Source organism: Haliotis asinina, chromosome 7 (assembly GCF_037392515.1).
Source record: "Haliotis asinina isolate JCU_RB_2024 chromosome 7, JCU_Hal_asi_v2, whole genome shotgun sequence".
Classification (NCBI taxonomy): Eukaryota; Metazoa; Mollusca; class Gastropoda; order Lepetellida; family Haliotidae; genus Haliotis; species Haliotis asinina.
The window spans coordinates 36,756,389-36,774,563 of NC_090286.1; the positions used below are offsets into that span (position 1 = coordinate 36,756,389).

Sequence of the window (18,175 nt, forward strand, 5' to 3'; positions counted from 1 at the left end):
TTAAACATGAGAAAATAAAATCTAGATATTTCACGAGAGAATATCTCAGTGAAATCTGTTTCTTCCTCGACCCTAGTGAAGACAACATTTTTCAAAATATATATTCAAAATTCATTGTAAAGTAACTGAAGATGTCACCCGTAATATTACTTAGTCTCTCCCGTCCACATCATATATCAGTAGGTATTTTTTTTTTAAAAAAAAAGATAAATAATTGAAACTTCACTACTCTCAAACAAGAATCATTAACCAATATAGATAATGCACCCGGGAGTGGGTTAGTTGTTTACTGAACAACGGGTGTTGCGCTTTGTTTCTCAGTGCAGGCACTGTTCCCCTAGCTGCTATAGTCAATGGAACGATTTAAATAATAATGCGACGTAGCGTTGACCTATATTCCCCGAGATTTTGCTCAATAGTTTCTGGGGCTCCTCGAAACTGTCTTGGGTCGGACGAGTTTATTGATAAAGGGGTAACAGGATATTGTCTTTGTAAATATACATGAATTCGCACAGCAAACAAGCACAATACCTTCGAGGTTGATGGATTTAAAAGTTGTGGTACAGTTCAAAATAATTTGATAAAAATTAGAAGTATAGGAGCGAAAACCGATCGTGATTCACCGAATTTCTTCCCCCTTACAGAGAAAATAGGTCACACTTTGGCCATTGTGTATCAGCGCTACCGTACACCTCCTACGTGGGCGGCTCAAGCAGAACAGAAATGGCGGCAGGTTCGATTTCTGGGACTGAATTCGCTAATCAAGCAAATATATTTTTTACACTGTCGGTAAAAAATAACGATACTTGGGATTTGAAGTCATCGCCTGTAAGTTACTTGCACAGTGTGTTCGCTTGTGCTCGCCACCCATAACTGCTTTCGCTAGAAAGAATCACGCGCGACTCGGCACCCTTTGCGTTTCGCTGTATTCGGCGTGTGCCTAAAATTAGAAACTTGGCTGAATGCCCGATCCCCACGCGCTATAGCGAAATAAGCCTCGCGTGGTTACCTCCCCTGATGGTAGGAAATCCCGTTTTTCTAAAGCGAGACCAAAGTCGAAAAGTTTGTTTGTATAACCTTCCATCGGCATGTATAATCACAGCATAATGAACTCCCTAACCATGTCAGCCATGACGAATTAGATCCAGATCTACAATGGCATAATACATGATTATGGTCAATATTTTACTTTTTGCACAAAATTATGGTGTATTCCTAATTATGAACTCGTTAAAAGATCGGTCATTTCCAGTTTTAAGGCTTGACTCTTCGTCACAATTAAGTCATTTATTTAGGTTACTCTCACGAAGACGATAATTTCAAATCATTGCCCAGGATTTATTTCTTATGATAAACACAAGTTCTGATTTTTTGGTTGATAATTAATATTTATCAAAATGACAACTAACGGAAAGTGTGTAGTTCCAAACTTAATTGAAAATTTATTTCAAAACATTTATGGCCAGTACTACACTTTGTTGTCTGTTGAAAGTAACTTAATTTCACTTCGCTTGGTAAACATTCTCAGATATTATGAATCAATTGCTATATTGTTCTTCATCTCACTACCCAAGAGCCAAAAGTTTAGGCCAAACCAGTTTCATTTCTTGTTTTACAGATTGTTGTCCTCAGAAAGTCTAAAGGCAGGAAGAAAATATAAGTAATAAAAATCACCGGCTATGAAGTGTATATGGGGAAAAACAATCTAAACACGTTCTTGCATATTTACATTTTGGGCCAATAAAAGTATTAAACTTTTATCTTTTGAGAGAGGAAATTTGTTTTTCCATATTCATGAAAAATTACACCTGGCAGATCCATAAAACAAGAAATACATTTGGTCTGCCCTTGTGTTCAGTTGGCATCTCGTGAAAGACAAGTGACAACATCAGGTAGTCAGGCTCAGTGACAGATGTCCATGATGTCTACCACACTGTGGTCAGGCTTGAACACTTCACCAACCCATGCTTGCCATAAAAGGCAACTGTGCTTGTCGTAAGAGGCGACTAACGGGATCAGGTGGTCAGGCTCGCTGACTTGGTTCACACATCATCGGTTCCCAATTGCGCAGATCGATGCTCATGTTGTTGATCACTGGATTGTCTGGTCCAGACTCGATTATTTACAGACCGCCGCCATATGGCGGGAATATTGCTGAGTGAGGTGTAAAATTAAACTCAATCACTCACTCACTCAGGCTTGGACATCATCAGATCTCTATGATATGGCTGGAATATTGCTGAGAGCTGTGTTAAGAGCAATGAACACTGACCAATACAAAAATTTGATTAATTTGTGGAAGCTGTCTAAGCTGGCACTCATTGGGACTGAAGAAATAATCTGGTTTAGACAATGTGCCGGATTGTAGAGCTGATGAGAAATGTACAAGCCGTGGATGGGACTGAGATTTTATGCCAGTCTTGACAACTTGCTGGATTGGACAGATGCCGGTTTTGACAGCTTCACTCCCACACAAATACAGTTTTATATGAATACCTAGACAGTCCAAATGCAAACTGTGATGTTTATTTCAGCATGACAGAAATGAAGTTTATCTTACAAAGCGATGCAGTGTTGAAGTCACAGATAATACACAGGCATCTACCAATCCGAATATTGCAGAAGAAGAGGAGGCTGATGCACAGGTATTGGCGATCTTCATTCTTGCATGATTGCTTGAGGCACATCAATGATCTTCATTCTCTTTGACTCACATCAAGTCCTTCACTATTGTGATATCTGGTCCCAAACTTTGTTTATGATGTCAGTTACTGGATCATCTGGTCTTGACTTTTCCAATGATGTCTGTCACAGGATTGTCTGGTCTTAACTTGGTTCAGTCAGAAATATTTATAGACCACTGTCCCATAGTTTGCACATTGCTCAAGTCGGGATTCAACAACAACAGAATCAGTTTTACAAATACAACAGATACACTATCTGTGTAGAAAATGTGGTAATGTTTATTTTTCAAATTTCAATAGTTGGACTGTCCGGCAATGGAGTAAAAAATGTTTTTATGGGTGCCTTAGTTGCAAAGGGAGGTAATAAAATTAACGGGCCGACCCGTAGATGTGTCCATTGTATAGTGGAGACGTATCGGAACGTATACCCTGGAGATATCGAGGATGCCTTGGTATAAACAGACACAAATGTCAACCTTAAAGGTGAGTGAGTGAGTTTAGTTTTACGCTGCTTTTAGCAATATCCCAGCAATATCACAGCGGGGGACACCAGAAAATGGGCCTCACACATTGTACTTATGTTGGGAATCAAACCCGGGTCTTCAGCATGACGTGCGAACGCTTTAACCACTAGGCTATCCCACCGCCCACAAGCTTAAAGGTCACATGCCAAGCAGAACATAACTTTTCAGATTCTTATACTTTTCAGTATGAACTTACAGAAACAAATTATCAAAATGAAAAATAATGCGATAATGCACCATGGTTCTGTCTCTATCACATCACGTAATTACACAGACATGCAGGTGTGATACTTGTACACATGACATGTTCTTATATCTGTGGGTTGCAAACAAACTGCATCCATTTTGCCCACATGACTGGATCGGATGGAAACCATTGGATTGTCAGTTTTAAGTTCTGCCTTGAACTTGGACGAATGACAGTTTCCAGCCATGCAGTAGTTCACCATCTCAGTATTTGTTGCTTGGATCGAACACAAATGCATGTATTTACATACAATTTTTGTGATTGTATATGATGTTATGTTTCGGTATGGGTTCTTATACCATTATCACTCTTGCTTGACAAGGATACATACCAAAAGGGCACATCATATACAACCAAAGAAGTGGTTATCCATGATAAATCTTACTTGCTTATTACCATACTTCTGAATTGCCAACCAAACAGATCCGCTCTATATACACACAATGAGCCTTCTGAGGATCGACAAAGTTTTCGTAATCAGCAATGTATATTATATGTCATGAATATGTGATAATTGTGTTTTAATTATGTTTGGTTTTTGGGGGTTGTCTGTGAGCTTTGAGTAAAACCTTGGTCGCTGCAAATTCCTTACTTAGACGGCCTTGGGTAACTCAGTGTATCTGTATAGGTCCCTTCAACTTCAACATAACAGTGGGGTAGCTGAGTGGTTAAAGCGTTCGCCCATGACACCAGAGACCCAGGTTCGATTCCACACATGGGTACAATGTGTGAAGCCCAATTCTGGTATTCCCTGTCATGATACTGCTGGAATATTGCTTAAGGCAGCGTGAAACTAAACTCACTCATTCAACATGCTAGTGTTTGCCTGCAGGTGATATCTTGCTGTATCAGTTATTGAACAGTGAATTCACCACACCTACTGCATCAGTGTTATCATAGCCAGATAGCTATTAGCAAGCCATTTCCATGCTGAACTTGAAGTAGAAGGGACAAGTATCTGCTTGCTTGTTGACTGATCCAGATCAAGTGAAGATAACAGGTGCTACTAGCCATGTTACAGAAATTCAGTGAAGCATGGAACATGCCAGACACATTAAAACCAGGGAGCATATATTATATGGTCTCTGATTAAAGCTAATTTCATGTTTCACCCAATCCACCCGCATCTAAAATTACACCCATAAAATTTGAAACATGTTTGAGCACTTTCAAGAAACCTATTTTCTCTTCAGATTTCAATATTTATCATACTTTGAACATGCTGTCCTAAGTGTTAGAGAAAATTCTGTATGTGTGTCTGCATGTTTTGAGGGACAGGGAGCATGACCAAAAGTGGTCATATGCTATATTTTAGTTCACTCTTCTAGATGTGGGACTAAGGAAAAGGGCTAGTGGTATAGCTCAGTGATTGATACGTTCTCTTATCACACTGAACACCCCATTTTGATTTCCCACAAGGGTACAGTGTGCGAAGCCTGTTTCTGGAGTCCCCTCCTGTGTTATTGCTAGAATAGTGTTAAAAGCAGTCTAAAACTAAACTCACTCACTGCTGAGAAAAAATATAAATGTCCTTAGATAATAAATTAGATGGGGCCCTACTCAATTCCAGAATGATTTGGTCAGCCCAGATTGCCTTTGGTGAAGACAAAATATAAAGGATTGTTCGCACCTGTATTTGGATTTGTTTTGAAGCTACACTTTTCAAGATAACTGCATTTAATCTTAAATAAGATAACTAGAATCAACTGTGGGTCTATATTGATGTGAAAGCCAAGAAACCCCGTGAAGGTCCCGGGGTAGAATAGGCCTTCAGCAACCCATGCTTGCCATAAAAGGCGACTCAGCTTGTCGTCCGAGGCGACTAACGGGATCGGGTGGTCAGGCTCGCTGACTTGGTTGGCACATGTCATCGGTTCCCAATTGCGCAGATCGATGCTCATGTTGTTGATCACTGGATTGTCTGGTCCAGACTCGATTATTTACAGACCGCCGCCATATAGCTGGAATATTGCTGAGTGCGGCATAAAACTAAACTCACTCACTCACTGAAAGCCAAGAAAAACAAGAGTATTATTATCTGGTCCATCAGGCGTTATAGTCAGATACGAAATATACAATGTATACCAGACAAAAATAGTTAGAGATTAACATAAATTTTGAAATTATGAATAATGATCTATTTATTCATTGACAATCTGTTGAAATATCAATCACACAAATGATAATATCCCAAAATTATTTTGTCCTGTATATATCCAGCTGCATACTTAGCCTCACAGCCTGTGTTATCACATGCTACAACAATTGTGTGTGTGCAACATTGTATTTAACTCATAATATGTATTATTATTTGGTTAATGTTGGCATCCTGTACATTCTTGTCAAATGTATTGAGTTTATATCCCAGCATGTACTCTCACAATCAGTAGGTTGCAGTTGGTGTCTGAATTTGTAATGCAGAGTTATGTCCCTTAGTTTGTGTAGTTGAGCTTTCAGTAGTAGTTGGTTAAAATCCAAGATCACTGCCTTTAAGTGATGAACAATTCTAATTCTTTTAACATTCATCCTGAAACTGGTCTTCAGCAGCCTATGCTTGTCTTAAGAAGTAACTGACTGAATCATGCTTCTTGTTATAGTCTATGCCTTGTCTGTCTGTCTGTCTGTCTGTCTGTCTGTCTGTCTGTCCGTAATCATTTTGTTTAAGGAGCATAACTCAAAAACCATTCAATATTTTTAGACCAAAATTGATAGATATAATAATCTGAACCTATGGTTGTGCCTTTTGCTATTTATAGATTTTGGGCATTTTTATTTTTTTTGTTTTTCCATAGAACATTTTGGTGTTAGTCTAATCATGGGTGGGCTTCGTTTCCGGAGCAGAACTCAAAAACCATTCAATATTTTTCTGCAAAACTTTGGAGATATATCAATCAGAACCAAAATTGGTGCCTTATGGTATGTACAGATTTTTGTGATTTATTATTTTCTCGGTTTCCATGGAAATGTTTCAGACTTAGTCTCATAATGGAGGGATGGGCTTCGTTTCCGGAGCAGAATTGAAAAACTGTTCAATAGTTTTCTGCAAAACTTGGCAGATATTTGAGGCAGACTACAAAGTCATGCCTTTTACTAATTACTAATTGGCATATTTATTTTTCCTGGTTATCCATGGAAACAATTCGGACTTAGTCTCAAAATGGACGGATGGGCTTCTTTTCTAAAAAAACATTAAGTAACTGTCAGATGATCTGTCTTTTCAAATACATGGGGGCCGGGGGGATATGTCATCTTCTGATGACTCTTGTTTTTTCCTTCCTGTGCAGGCACTCAACAGTACAGCTGTATGGTGGCAGACTGTAAATAAGTGAGTCTGCACCAGACAATCCAATGATCAACATTGTGGAATAGCAGGTATGTTTCCCTGTGCGGCTTGAAACAACAAATACAATTACAACTCCTGAAACTAGTGGCCTTGCTTCCCTTGCAGGAGAGTGATGTAGCATGTCTGGCAACACCGCCTTCACCATCATCATCAGTGTGCCAGTTTGAATACCACATCGTCTACAGTGCAAGCTATGGGGTGCCAGTCCTGTACTTCAATGCATACACAAAAGGTATGCGCAGTCACACTGCAGGGAAAGGCACCTGTTTTTGTTTGTATTATTTTCAAATGTGAGTGAGTGGATTTGGGTTTTTGCTTCTTTTATAAGTATGCAAGCAATTACAACAAGGGACACCAGAAATGGGCCTCACTCTTTGTAACCATGTGGAGAATCGAACCCAGGTCTTCGGCATGACGAGCAAATGCTTTAACAACTAGGCGGACCTACTACCTCTGTTCAAATGTCAGAGAAAGGGTTAGTCTTTATGACTTTGTTTGATGTGTATTGCTGTCCTCAAAAAAATATCCAGCAGTAAGACAGCGGCCAAGAGAATATGACCTGGAGTTTTACTTGTCTCAGGACAAGTTGAGTGCCTTCATGAATGGCAAAGACTGTAATACTTGCTAGATTTACGGAATGAGCTGGTATATTTTATGAAACATAGTATCCATAATGTTATCATTTGTATGTCATTCACAGTTTTTTGTTCAGTTTTCTTGTAGAAGTACATTTGTACAGTTTCTATGATAGACATAAACTCAAGGCATATTTTCGCTCAACTAGGATTTCCAAGTTGACATAAGGACTTGGCATGTAATGCTTTAATTCGTTGAATTTGGTACTTTGACTGTATCATGTAATGGGATACTCCTTCCCACACATCATTGATCTTTGAACATAGATAAGCTAAGTGAGTATATAGACTAACTAAATATGTGGTATTCATTAGAGTTATATATTTCTGTTTACTTCTGTGAATATTACATGGCAAGAAGTTTCACACTGTCTTGGTCAGGACGCCTATATCTCTATCTTAGGATCAGACACTGAAACAGATTGTGATTTAAATGTTTTTGAGAATTCATTTGAACCTTTTCTGCATTCTTAGAAGCATATGATTAAAGTAAAGTTGACATGAGTAAATCTCCAAACTGTGACCTCCAGTCTGTATGCTATGAGGTCCTAACTCAATGGTGTACAAACCACAGTGATTACAGCTGGATTATTGCAGTGTCAGCATGACCAGTTACCAGTCCAATAAGCCATGTCTGACACCACCCATAGCTGTCAATAATCAGGGCAGACAGAGTTTCCTCCCTTAGATGACACTGCCAACCAGAGTGAGATCATCAGTGTTCGATGGGCTTGCTGAACTATCTCATTATATACACAATAATTTAATAATTGCTAATAAGTAAACTTTAATACTCATCGAAATGTTCATCTTATTTTTTATAGTTTTGGAAAAGCAGACATGTTCCAAGCTATAGTAATCGTTAGGAAAATGTACTTTCACTGACAAAATATGCAATGTTAAAATATTTGAAATAAATATAAAATGGGAGAATTCTAATAAAATCAGTTTCAAGAAAATCTTTTATGACTCGCTGGTGTTATAAATGACCATGAGGACAGACCATTTATATTTCTGGTTTTACTGATTTTTGTCCTCAGAAAACCTGACGGCAGGAGGGAATATGAAAACCTATTTGAGTTCTTCAAAGGCATTGTTTTTCAAGTTCTCTCAATGAAGTGTTTGAAAAACTGATTTCTAACACAAATGTTGTTAGATAAATCAGTTTAAAGTCTCTGAGAACAGATGCTGGTGTTTTAGTGTCCAACAAACTGCCTGGCATAGTCTAAATCTCACTCCAGTACATGTTAACATGAGGATTTTATCTTTTGAGCAGGGAAATATTTTCTGTTGGCTTTTTTTTTCATGATCATATTTTTTTAAAAATGCAGCAGATCTGTAAAACAAGAAATAAAATTGGTCTGGCCTTATATAGCTTAGAGCAAAACTATAATTATATACAGATATACAGACACATGTACCTGTGATTGTCTGGATTAGAATTGTTCTTTAGGAGCACATACCAGGGACACAGTGGCTAGATGATGCATGGACCCATGTAGATCAGGTTTAGAATTGTTCTTCAGTAACCTTGTAAGAGGTGACCAACAAAAGCAGGTGGGATGTGCTGACTTGGTTCACACATGTCATCATATCCCATTCAAGTAGATTGATGCTCATGCTGTTGATCACTGGATTGTCTGGTCCAGACTCGATTATTTACAGACCGCCGCCATTTAGCTTGAATATTGTGTAAAACTCACTCACTCACTCACTCACTCACTCACTCACTCACTCACTCATTTGGTGGAGATGACCAGCATTTATGTTTGTTTTCAGCTGGGAAACTTCTGTCACTTGACACTATATGGAACAGTGTACCCCAGCACTACCAGGACAGATTCCAACATGAACGATGGTCCATTCTAACCCAGCAGGTGCTCCGTGATTATCCATGATAACAAATACAATTTTTGTATCAAAATTACCATATGCGGAAGAATTTGATGATGACCAGTTTGGAAAATTCATATATTAACAAGCAAGTATTTGATGATGAACATGAGGCTATTGATTTGAGTAGAAACCAAGTAGCTTTCAGTGAAACATACTTCTAACATGTTCAACAAAGCCTTGAGCTAATTATATCTTATTTGTATGATCAATGACAGATGGTTCAGCCTGTTTTTTCATGCTTTGGTATGAATTATGTAGCTGATATCCCTGTTTGTTGATATACATACAGGAACATCCAATCCTTGGCCGGCCATTCTTCCAGCTCCACCCATGTCACACTGCAGACCTCATGAGTAAACTGATTCCAAACAGCTGTTCAGGGTGAGCAAGGGGATTAATCAGAACCCAGCAGTTGTTCAGGGTAAGCTAAGGGATCAGCCAGAACCCAGCAGTTGTTCAGGGTAAGCTAAGGGATCAGCCAGAACCCAGCAGTTGTTCAGGGTAAGCTAAGGGATCAGCCAGAACCCAGCAGTTGTACAGGTTAAGCTATGGGATCAGCCAGAACCCAGCAGCTGTTCAGGTTAAGCTAAGGGATCAGCCAGAACCCAGCAGTTGTACAGGTTAAGCTATGGGATCAGCCAGAACCCAGCAGCTGTTCAGGGTAAACTAAGCGATCAGCCCAACCCTGTGGACTGTTCTGGGATCAGCCAGAACCCAGCAGCTGTTCAGGTTAAGCTAAGGGATCAGCCAGAACCCAGCAGCTGTTCAGGTTAAGCTAAGGGATCAGCCAGAACCCAGCTGCTATTCAGGGTCAGCTAGTTATCAGCCAGAACCTAGCAGCTGTTTAGGGTAAGATAGGGGATCAGCCAGACCCCAACGTCTATTTAGGTTAAGCTAAAGGATCCCAGCAGTTGTTCAGGATAAGTTAAGTTATCAGCCAGAATCCAGCATCTGTGCAAGGTAAGCCCCAATCCTGAGGGCTGTTTAAGGTAAGATAGGGGTTCAGCCAGAACCTGTTAAGGGAATACCCTAGAAGATTCAAGTTAGAACTGATCTTCAGTAACCCATGTTTGTTGAGGCAACTAACAGGATCGGGTGGTTAACACGTCATCATAACCCAGTTGCATAAGTCGGTGCTCATGCTGTTGACCACTGGATTGTCTGGTCCAGACTTGATTGTTTACAGAATGCCACCATATAGATGGTCTGTGTGAGTGTGGCATAAAACTATACTCAATCACTGTTCAGGGTAAGCTTGAGTTTCAGTCAGACCCTGTGGGCTGTTTTAGGTAGGTTAAGGGTTGAGCAGCGCCCCAACAGCTGTTCAATTAAATTAGGGCTGTTTAAGGCAAGGTAGGGAATAAAACAAGCCCTTAAAGGGGCACTGATGCAGAGTAATTTCCATAGACTGGTTTTTACTTTTGTTGTTGTTTTTCTCCCGTAAGTATCTGGATGATATTCCAGAATTCGTGATTGGTTCGCGACCTCTGCTGCACCACCCATTGCCAACATGAATCATTTTTCACACACCTGCTATTCGCGACGTAGTGCATGTTTTCTGTAATACAGATTCTGCTGAATGCTACAACAAATAAATTAAAACAAAATGCAGATATTAAATTTAAAAGAGAATAAAGTTATAGCAACAATGTCAGACAGTTACCTCCTTCAGGAATGTATCCATCAATATCCACATGTAAGAATGATATACCATTCATCTGCAGCTGGTATATGATCCTGCTCTATGTCTTGTGTCTTTCAACAGTCTAATATGCGAAAAAGTGACACATCGTTTCCGAATTTTTCACACTATGGTCTCATTGGTCACCCTAAGATAGCACACCTGTCAACTAATTGCATGATGTCCACCATTAGTTAGCCAATAATGAGCAATCAATCAATCAAGGTAGTGGCTGTTCATTCTTTGAAGGAAGGATGTTGTTTTTACGCTCGCACTTTAACGTCAGGGTGTAGTCAGTATGGATTAGTAAGTCCACACATATAAACACTGCCTTTGTCAAATCTGCTGTTGAAGTAATTAATCAATCAGCATGTTATCGGTTAATCCTTAGATTGATGTTTGTAACTCAGCTCATCACTTTCATGCACATATTGCATAATATGCAATACATTTGCCACATCAGACCTTAATGTTGAGTATTTACTCCAGACAAGAAAAATGCCAAATGGACACCTGTCTGGCAATCCAAATAGGGTTACCACCAACTACACTTGTTATAAGTTCATTAACTGACCATCAAATGAATGATGGCAAATAACACATGTAGGTTTATACCATCAAACACGGGTCACAACAAGGCTGGACCAGTACATGGGCAAGGCTTTCTTGGAAATCGGCTAGCAGTGAGGAGCTGTACAAAAATATTACACTGTACCCCAGCACATGGGCAAGTTTCACCTAGCTATGACCTTGGTGTGGGGAGAAGTACAAGAATATTACAGGAGGGTGGTACAAGAATAGTACAGGAGGCTAGGCCCCAGCACATGGGCAAGGTCGTCCTAGAGATCACCTAGGTGTGGGGAGAAGTACAAGAGTATTACAGGAGTCTAAGCCCCAGCACATGGGCAAGGCTATCTTGGAAATCACATAGGTGTGGTGAGATGTACAAGAATATTAAAGGAGGCTGGGCCCTAACACATGGGCAAGGCCCATCTAGATATGACCTTGGTGTGGGGAGATGTACAAGAATATTACAAGAGGCTGGGTCCCAGTACATGGGCAAGGCCCACCTAGAGATCACGTAGGTGTGGCGAGATGTACAAGAATATTACAGGAGGCTGGGACCCAACACTTTTGTTCAAGGCCCACCAGGAGATCATGTAGGTGTGGGGAGATGTACAAGAATATTACAAGAGTATGGGCCCCAACACTTGGGCAAGGCCCACCTAGAGATCACGTAGGTGTGGGGAGATGTACAAGAATATTACAGGAGGCTGGGCCCCAACACCTGGGCAAGGTCCACCTAGAGATCACGTAGGTGTGGGGAGATGTACAAGAATATTACAAGAGTATGGGCCCCAACACCTGGGCAAGGTCCACCTAGAGATCACGTAGGTGTGGGGAGATTACAAGAATATTACAGGAGGCTGGGACCCAACACTTTTGTTCAAGGCCCACCAGGAGATCACGTAGGTGTTGGGAGATGTACACTGATATTACAGACTGTGCCCAAGCACATAGGCAAGGTCCACCTAGAGATGACCTTAGTGTAGCGAAGAATTCACGTTTATGACAGGAGGCAGGGCCCAGTTCATGGGCAAGGCTAACTTAGAGATGAACAAGACTATTACAAAAGGTGGCTGGCCTATGTGAGTGTGTAAGGTTGACTTGAGATGAGCCTTGGGGGCAGTACAAATATTAAATAAGAGAAGTACATTTGAGATCACCTAGATTTGGATAGTTGCATAAGAGACACTGGGGCATATTATTTTGTAGGTCCTAGCTGTGCAGGGTTACAGGTGATCAGCTTGAACAGTGAACACAGAGGAATTAGTTAGATCTGAGCAGTTGTACAGGTACACTGGGAGATTAGCTAGAGCCAGTCAACTTCATGTGGTACACTAGACGGAACATCAGTCAACTTGTGAATCATAGACAACTCAATCAAAGAATCTAGCAAAGTTGTTAGGATAGCAAAAACATGACAAAGTATATATTAACAACTTATTGTTACATTACGAATATATTACCATTCCAGTGTTGTTCCTTTGTAGAAATTACCTCCTGAGCTGGTTAAGCGCTGTTGGGCCTGTAGTAGGATTGAAGGTTCCCTTGTCTTACGTCACACGTTGAGAACTACAGTGGAAAACTTCAAAACGTTTCAAGGAAGACAGCTAGCTTTTCCTACATCACAATGTGAACACCACTGGGAAGAGATGTAACTTTTCTTAGATCACTACGAGGAAGCCATCTGGCTTGTCCAACGTCATATCCCCAACACCATTAGAGGAGGCTGATATCTATACCGGCATCACAAGTTGGCTTCTCCTTTCTATCTCAAACTGGACACTACGAGAGAAGAAGGTGGGCTCGCCGTTTCTATCTCAAACTGGACACTGTGAGAGAACAAGACCTGCTTGTCCTGCGTCATATCCCAAACACTGAAGGGTGATATCAATCACTTTGTGTTGAGAGACTTACACTTAGGCTGAACACCATGAGAGAAGAAGGTGGGCTCGCCGTTTTCTATCTCAAACTGGACACTGTGAGAGAACAAGACCTGCTTGTCCTGCGTCATATCCCAAACACTGAAGGGTGATATCAATCACTTTGTGTTGAGAGACTTACACTTAGGCTGAACACCATGAGAGAAGAAGGTGGGCTCGCCGTTTCTATCTCAAACTGGACACTGTGAGAGAACAAGACCTGCTTGTCCTGCGTCATATCCCAAACACTGAAGGGTGATATCAATCACTTTGTGTTGAGAGACTTACACTTAGGCTGAACACCATGAGAGAAGAAGGTGGGCTCGCCGTTTCTATCTCAAACTGGACACTGTGAGAGAACAAGACCTGCTTGTCCTGCGTCATATCCCAAACACTGAAGGGTGATATCAATCACTTTGTGTTGAGAGACTTACACTTAGGCTGAACACCATGAGAGAAGAAGGTGGGCTCGCCGTTTCTATCTCAAACTGGACACTGTGAGAGAACAAGACCTGCTTGTCCTGCGTCATATCCCAAACACTGAAGGGTGATATCAATCACTTTGTGTTGAGAGACTTACACTTAGGCTGAACACCATGAGAGAAGAAGGTGGGCTCGCCGTTTCTATCTCAAACTGGACACTGTGAGAGAACAAGACCTGCTTGTCCTGCGTCATATCCCAAACACTGAAGGGTGATATCAATCACTTTGTGTTGAGAGACTTACACTTAGGCTGAACACCATGAGAGAAGAAGGTGGGCTCGCCGTTTCTATCTCAAACTGGACACTGTGAGAGAACAAGACCTGCTTGTCCTGCGTCATATCCCAAACACTGAAGGGTGATATCAATCACTTTGTGTTGAGAGACTTACACTTAGGCTGAACACCATGAGAGAAGAAGGTGGGCTCGCCGTTTCTATCTCAAACTGGACACTGTGAGAGAACAAGACCTGCTTGTCCTGCGTCATATCCCAAACACTGAAGGGTGATATCAATCACTTTGTGTTGAGAGACTTACACTTAGGCTGAACACCATGAGAGAAGAAGGTGGGCTCGCCGTTTCTATCTCAAACTGGACACTGTGAGAGAACAAGACCTGCTTGTCCTGCGTCATATCCCAAACACTGAAGGGTGATATCAATCACTTTGTGTTGAGAGACTTACACTTAGGCTGAACACCATGAGAGAAGAAGGTGGGCTCGCCGTTTCTATCTCAAACTGGACACTGTGAGAGAACAAGACCTGCTTGTCCTGCGTCATATCCCAAACACTGAAGGGTGATATCAATCACTTTGTGTTGAGAGACTTACACTTAGGCTGAACACCATGAGAGAAGAAGGTGGGCTCGCCGTTTCTATCTCAAACTGGACACTGTGAGAGAACAAGACCTGCTTGTCCTGCGTCATATCCCAAACACTGAAGGGTGATGTCAATCACTTTGTGTTGAGAGACTTACACTTAGGCTGAACACCATGAGAGAAGAAGGTGGGCTCGCCGTTTCTATCTCAAACTGGACACTGTGAGAGAACAAGACCTGCTTGTCCTGCGTCATATCCCAAACACTGAAGGGTGATATCAATCACTTTGTGTTGAGAGACTTACACTTAGGCTGAACACCATGAGAGAAGAAGGTGGGCTCGCCGTTTCTATCTCAAACTGGACACTGTGAGAGAACAAGACCTGCTTGTCCTGCGTCATATCCCAAACACTGAAGGGTGATATCAATCACTTTGTGTTGAGAGACTTACACTTAGGCTGAACACCATGAGAGAAGAAGGTGGGCTCGCCGTTTCTATCTCAAACTGGACACTGTGAGAGAACAAGACCTGCTTGTCCTGCGTCATATCCCAAACACTGAAGGGTGATATCAATCACTTTGTGTTGAGAGACTTACACTTAGGCTGAACACCATGAGAGAAGAAGGTGGGCTCGCCGTTTCTATCTCAAACTGGACACTGTGAGAGAACAAGACCTGCTTGTCCTGCGTCATATCCCAAACACTGAAGGGTGATATCAATCACTTTGTGTTGAGAGACTTACACTTAGGCTGAACACCATGAGAGAAGAAGGTGGGCTCGCCGTTTCTATCTCAAACTGGACACTGTGAGAGAACAAGACCTGCTTGTCCTGCGTCATATCCCAAACACTGAAGGGTGATATCAATCACTTTGTGTTGAGAGACTTACACTTAGGCTGAACACCATGAGAGAAGAAGGTGGGCTCGCCGTTTCTATCTCAAACTGGACACTGTGAGAGAACAAGACCTGCTTGTCCTGCGTCATATCCCAAACACTGAAGGGTGATATCAATCACTTTGTGTTGAGAGACTTACACTTAGGCTGAACACCATGAGAGAAGAAGGTGGGCTCGCCGTTTCTATCTCAAACTGGACACTGTGAGAGAACAAGACCTGCTTGTCCTGCGTCATATCCCAAACACTGAAGGGTGATATCAATCACTTTGTGTTGAGAGACTTACACTTAGGCTGAACACCATGAGAGAAGAAGGTGGGCTCGCCGTTTCTATCTCAAACTGGACACTGTGAGAGAACAAGACCTGCTTGTCCTGCGTCATATCCCAAACACTGAAGGGTGATATCAATCACTTTGTGTTGAGAGACTTACACTTAGGCTGAACACCATGAGAGAAGAAGGTGGGCTCGCCGTTTCTATCTCAAACTGGACACTGTGAGAGAACAAGACCTGCTTGTCCTGCGTCATATCCCAAACACTGAAGGGTGATATCAATCACTTTGTGTTGAGAGACTTACACTTAGGCTGAACACCATGAGAGAAGAAGGTGGGCTCGCCGTTTCTATCTCAAACTGGACACTGTGAGAGAACAAGACCTGCTTGTCCTGCGTCATATCCCAAACACTGAAGGGTGATATCAATCACTTTGTGTTGAGAGACTTACACTTATGCTGAACACCATGAGAGAAGAAGGTGGGCTCGCCGTTTCTATCTCAAACTGGACACTGTGAGAGAACAAGACCTGCTTGTCCTGCGTCATATCCCAAACACTGAAGGGTGATATCAATCACTTTGTGTTGAGAGACTTACACTTAGGCTGAACACCATGAGAGAAGAAGGTGGGCTCGCCGTTTCTATCTCAAACTGGACACTGTGAGAGAACAAGACCTGCTTGTCCTGCGTCATATCCCAAACACTGAAGGGTGATATCAATCACTTTGTGTTGAGAGACTTACACTTAGGCTGAACACCATGAGAGAAGAAGGTGGGCTCGCCGTTTCTATCTCAAACTGGACACTGTGAGAGAACAAGACCTGCTTGTCCTGCGTCATATCCCAAACACTGAAGGGTGATATCAATCACTTTGTGTTGAGAGACTTACACTTAGGCTGAACACCATGAGAGAAGAAGGTGGGCTCGCCGTTTCTATCTCAAACTGGACACTGTGAGAGAACAAGACCTGCTTGTCCTGCGTCATATCCCAAACACTGAAGGGTGATATCAATCACTTTGTGTTGAGAGACTTACACTTAGGCTGAACACCATGAGAGAAGAAGGTGGGCTCGCCGTTTCTATCTCAAACTGGACACTGTGAGAGAACAAGACCTGCTTGTCCTGCGTCATATCCCAAACACTGAAGGGTGATATCAATCACTTTGTGTTGAGAGACTTACACTTAGGCTGAACACCATGAGAGAAGAAGGTGGGCTCGCCGTTTCTATCTCAAACTGGACACTGTGAGAGAACAAGACCTGCTTGTCCTGCGTCATATCCCAAACACTGAAGGGTGATATCAATCACTTTGTGTTGAGAGACTTACACTTAGGCTGAACACCATGAGAGAAGAAGGTGGGCTCGCCGTTTCTATCTCAAACTGGACACTGTGAGAGAACAAGACCTGCTTGTCCTGCGTCATATCCCAAACACTGAAGGGTGATATCAATCACTTTGTGTTGAGAGACTTACACTTAGGCTGAACACCATGAGAGAAGAAGGTGGGCTCGCCGTTTCTATCTCAAACTGGACACTGTGAGAGAACAAGACCTGCTTGTCCTGCGTCATATCCCAAACACTGAAGGGTGATATCAATCACTTTGTGTTGAGAGACTTACACTTAGGCTGAACACCATGAGAGAAGAAGGTGGGCTCGCCGTTTCTATCTCAAACTGGACACTGTGAGAGAACAAGACCTGCTTGTCCTGCGTCATATCCCAAACACTGAAGGGTGATATCAATCACTTTGTGTTGAGAGACTTACACTTAGGCTGAACACCATGAGAGAAGAAGGTGGGCTCGCCGTTTCTATCTCAAACTGGACACTGTGAGAGAACAAGACCTGCTTGTCCTGCGTCATATCCCAAACACTGAAGGGTGATATCAATCACTTTGTGTTGAGAGACTTACACTTAGGCTGAACACCATGAGAGAAGAAGGTGGGCTCGCCGTTTCTATCTCAAACTGGACACTGTGAGAGAACAAGACCTGCTTGTCCTGCGTCATATCCCAAACACTGAAGGGTGATATCAATCACTTTGTGTTGAGAGACTTACACTTAGGCTGAACACCATGAGAGAAGAAGGTGGGCTCGCCGTTTCTATCTCAAACTGGACACTGTGAGAGAACAAGACCTGCTTGTCCTGCGTCATATCCCAAACACTGAAGGGTGATATCAATCACTTTGTGTTGAGAGACTTACACTTAGGCTGA

General features: G+C 41.9%; 1 protein-coding gene across 1 annotated transcript; it reads left to right on the forward strand.

Annotated features, from left to right (window-relative positions):
• Positions 1 to 693: 693 nt before the first annotated feature.
• On the forward strand, positions 694 to 13,315 carry LOC137291348 (ubiquitin-like-conjugating enzyme ATG10). Its single transcript, XM_067822660.1, has 6 exons — positions 694 to 828; positions 2,535 to 2,645; positions 6,904 to 7,030; positions 9,213 to 9,310; positions 9,619 to 9,710; positions 13,065 to 13,315. The coding sequence occupies exons 1-6, from the start codon at positions 724 to 726 to the stop codon at positions 13,141 to 13,143; spliced, it is 612 nt and encodes a 203-aa protein (XP_067678761.1). The 5' UTR covers positions 694 to 723; the 3' UTR covers positions 13,144 to 13,315.
• The last annotated feature ends 4,860 nt before the right edge of the window (positions 13,316 to 18,175 follow it).

Excerpts from the sequence above, each read along its gene's own strand:
- LOC137291348 (XM_067822660.1), top strand. The coding sequence starts at position 724 with ATGGCGGCAGGTTCGATTTCTGGGACTGAATTCGCTAATCAAGCAAAT. Across the intron at positions 7,031-9,212 it reads CTTCAATGCATACACAAAAG|CTGGGAAACTTCTGTCACTT; the intron begins GTATGCGCAGTC and ends GTTTGTTTTCAG. Across the intron at positions 9,711-13,064 it reads ATTCCAAACAGCTGTTCAGG|AAATTACCTCCTGAGCTGGT; the intron begins GTGAGCAAGGGG and ends GTTCCTTTGTAG.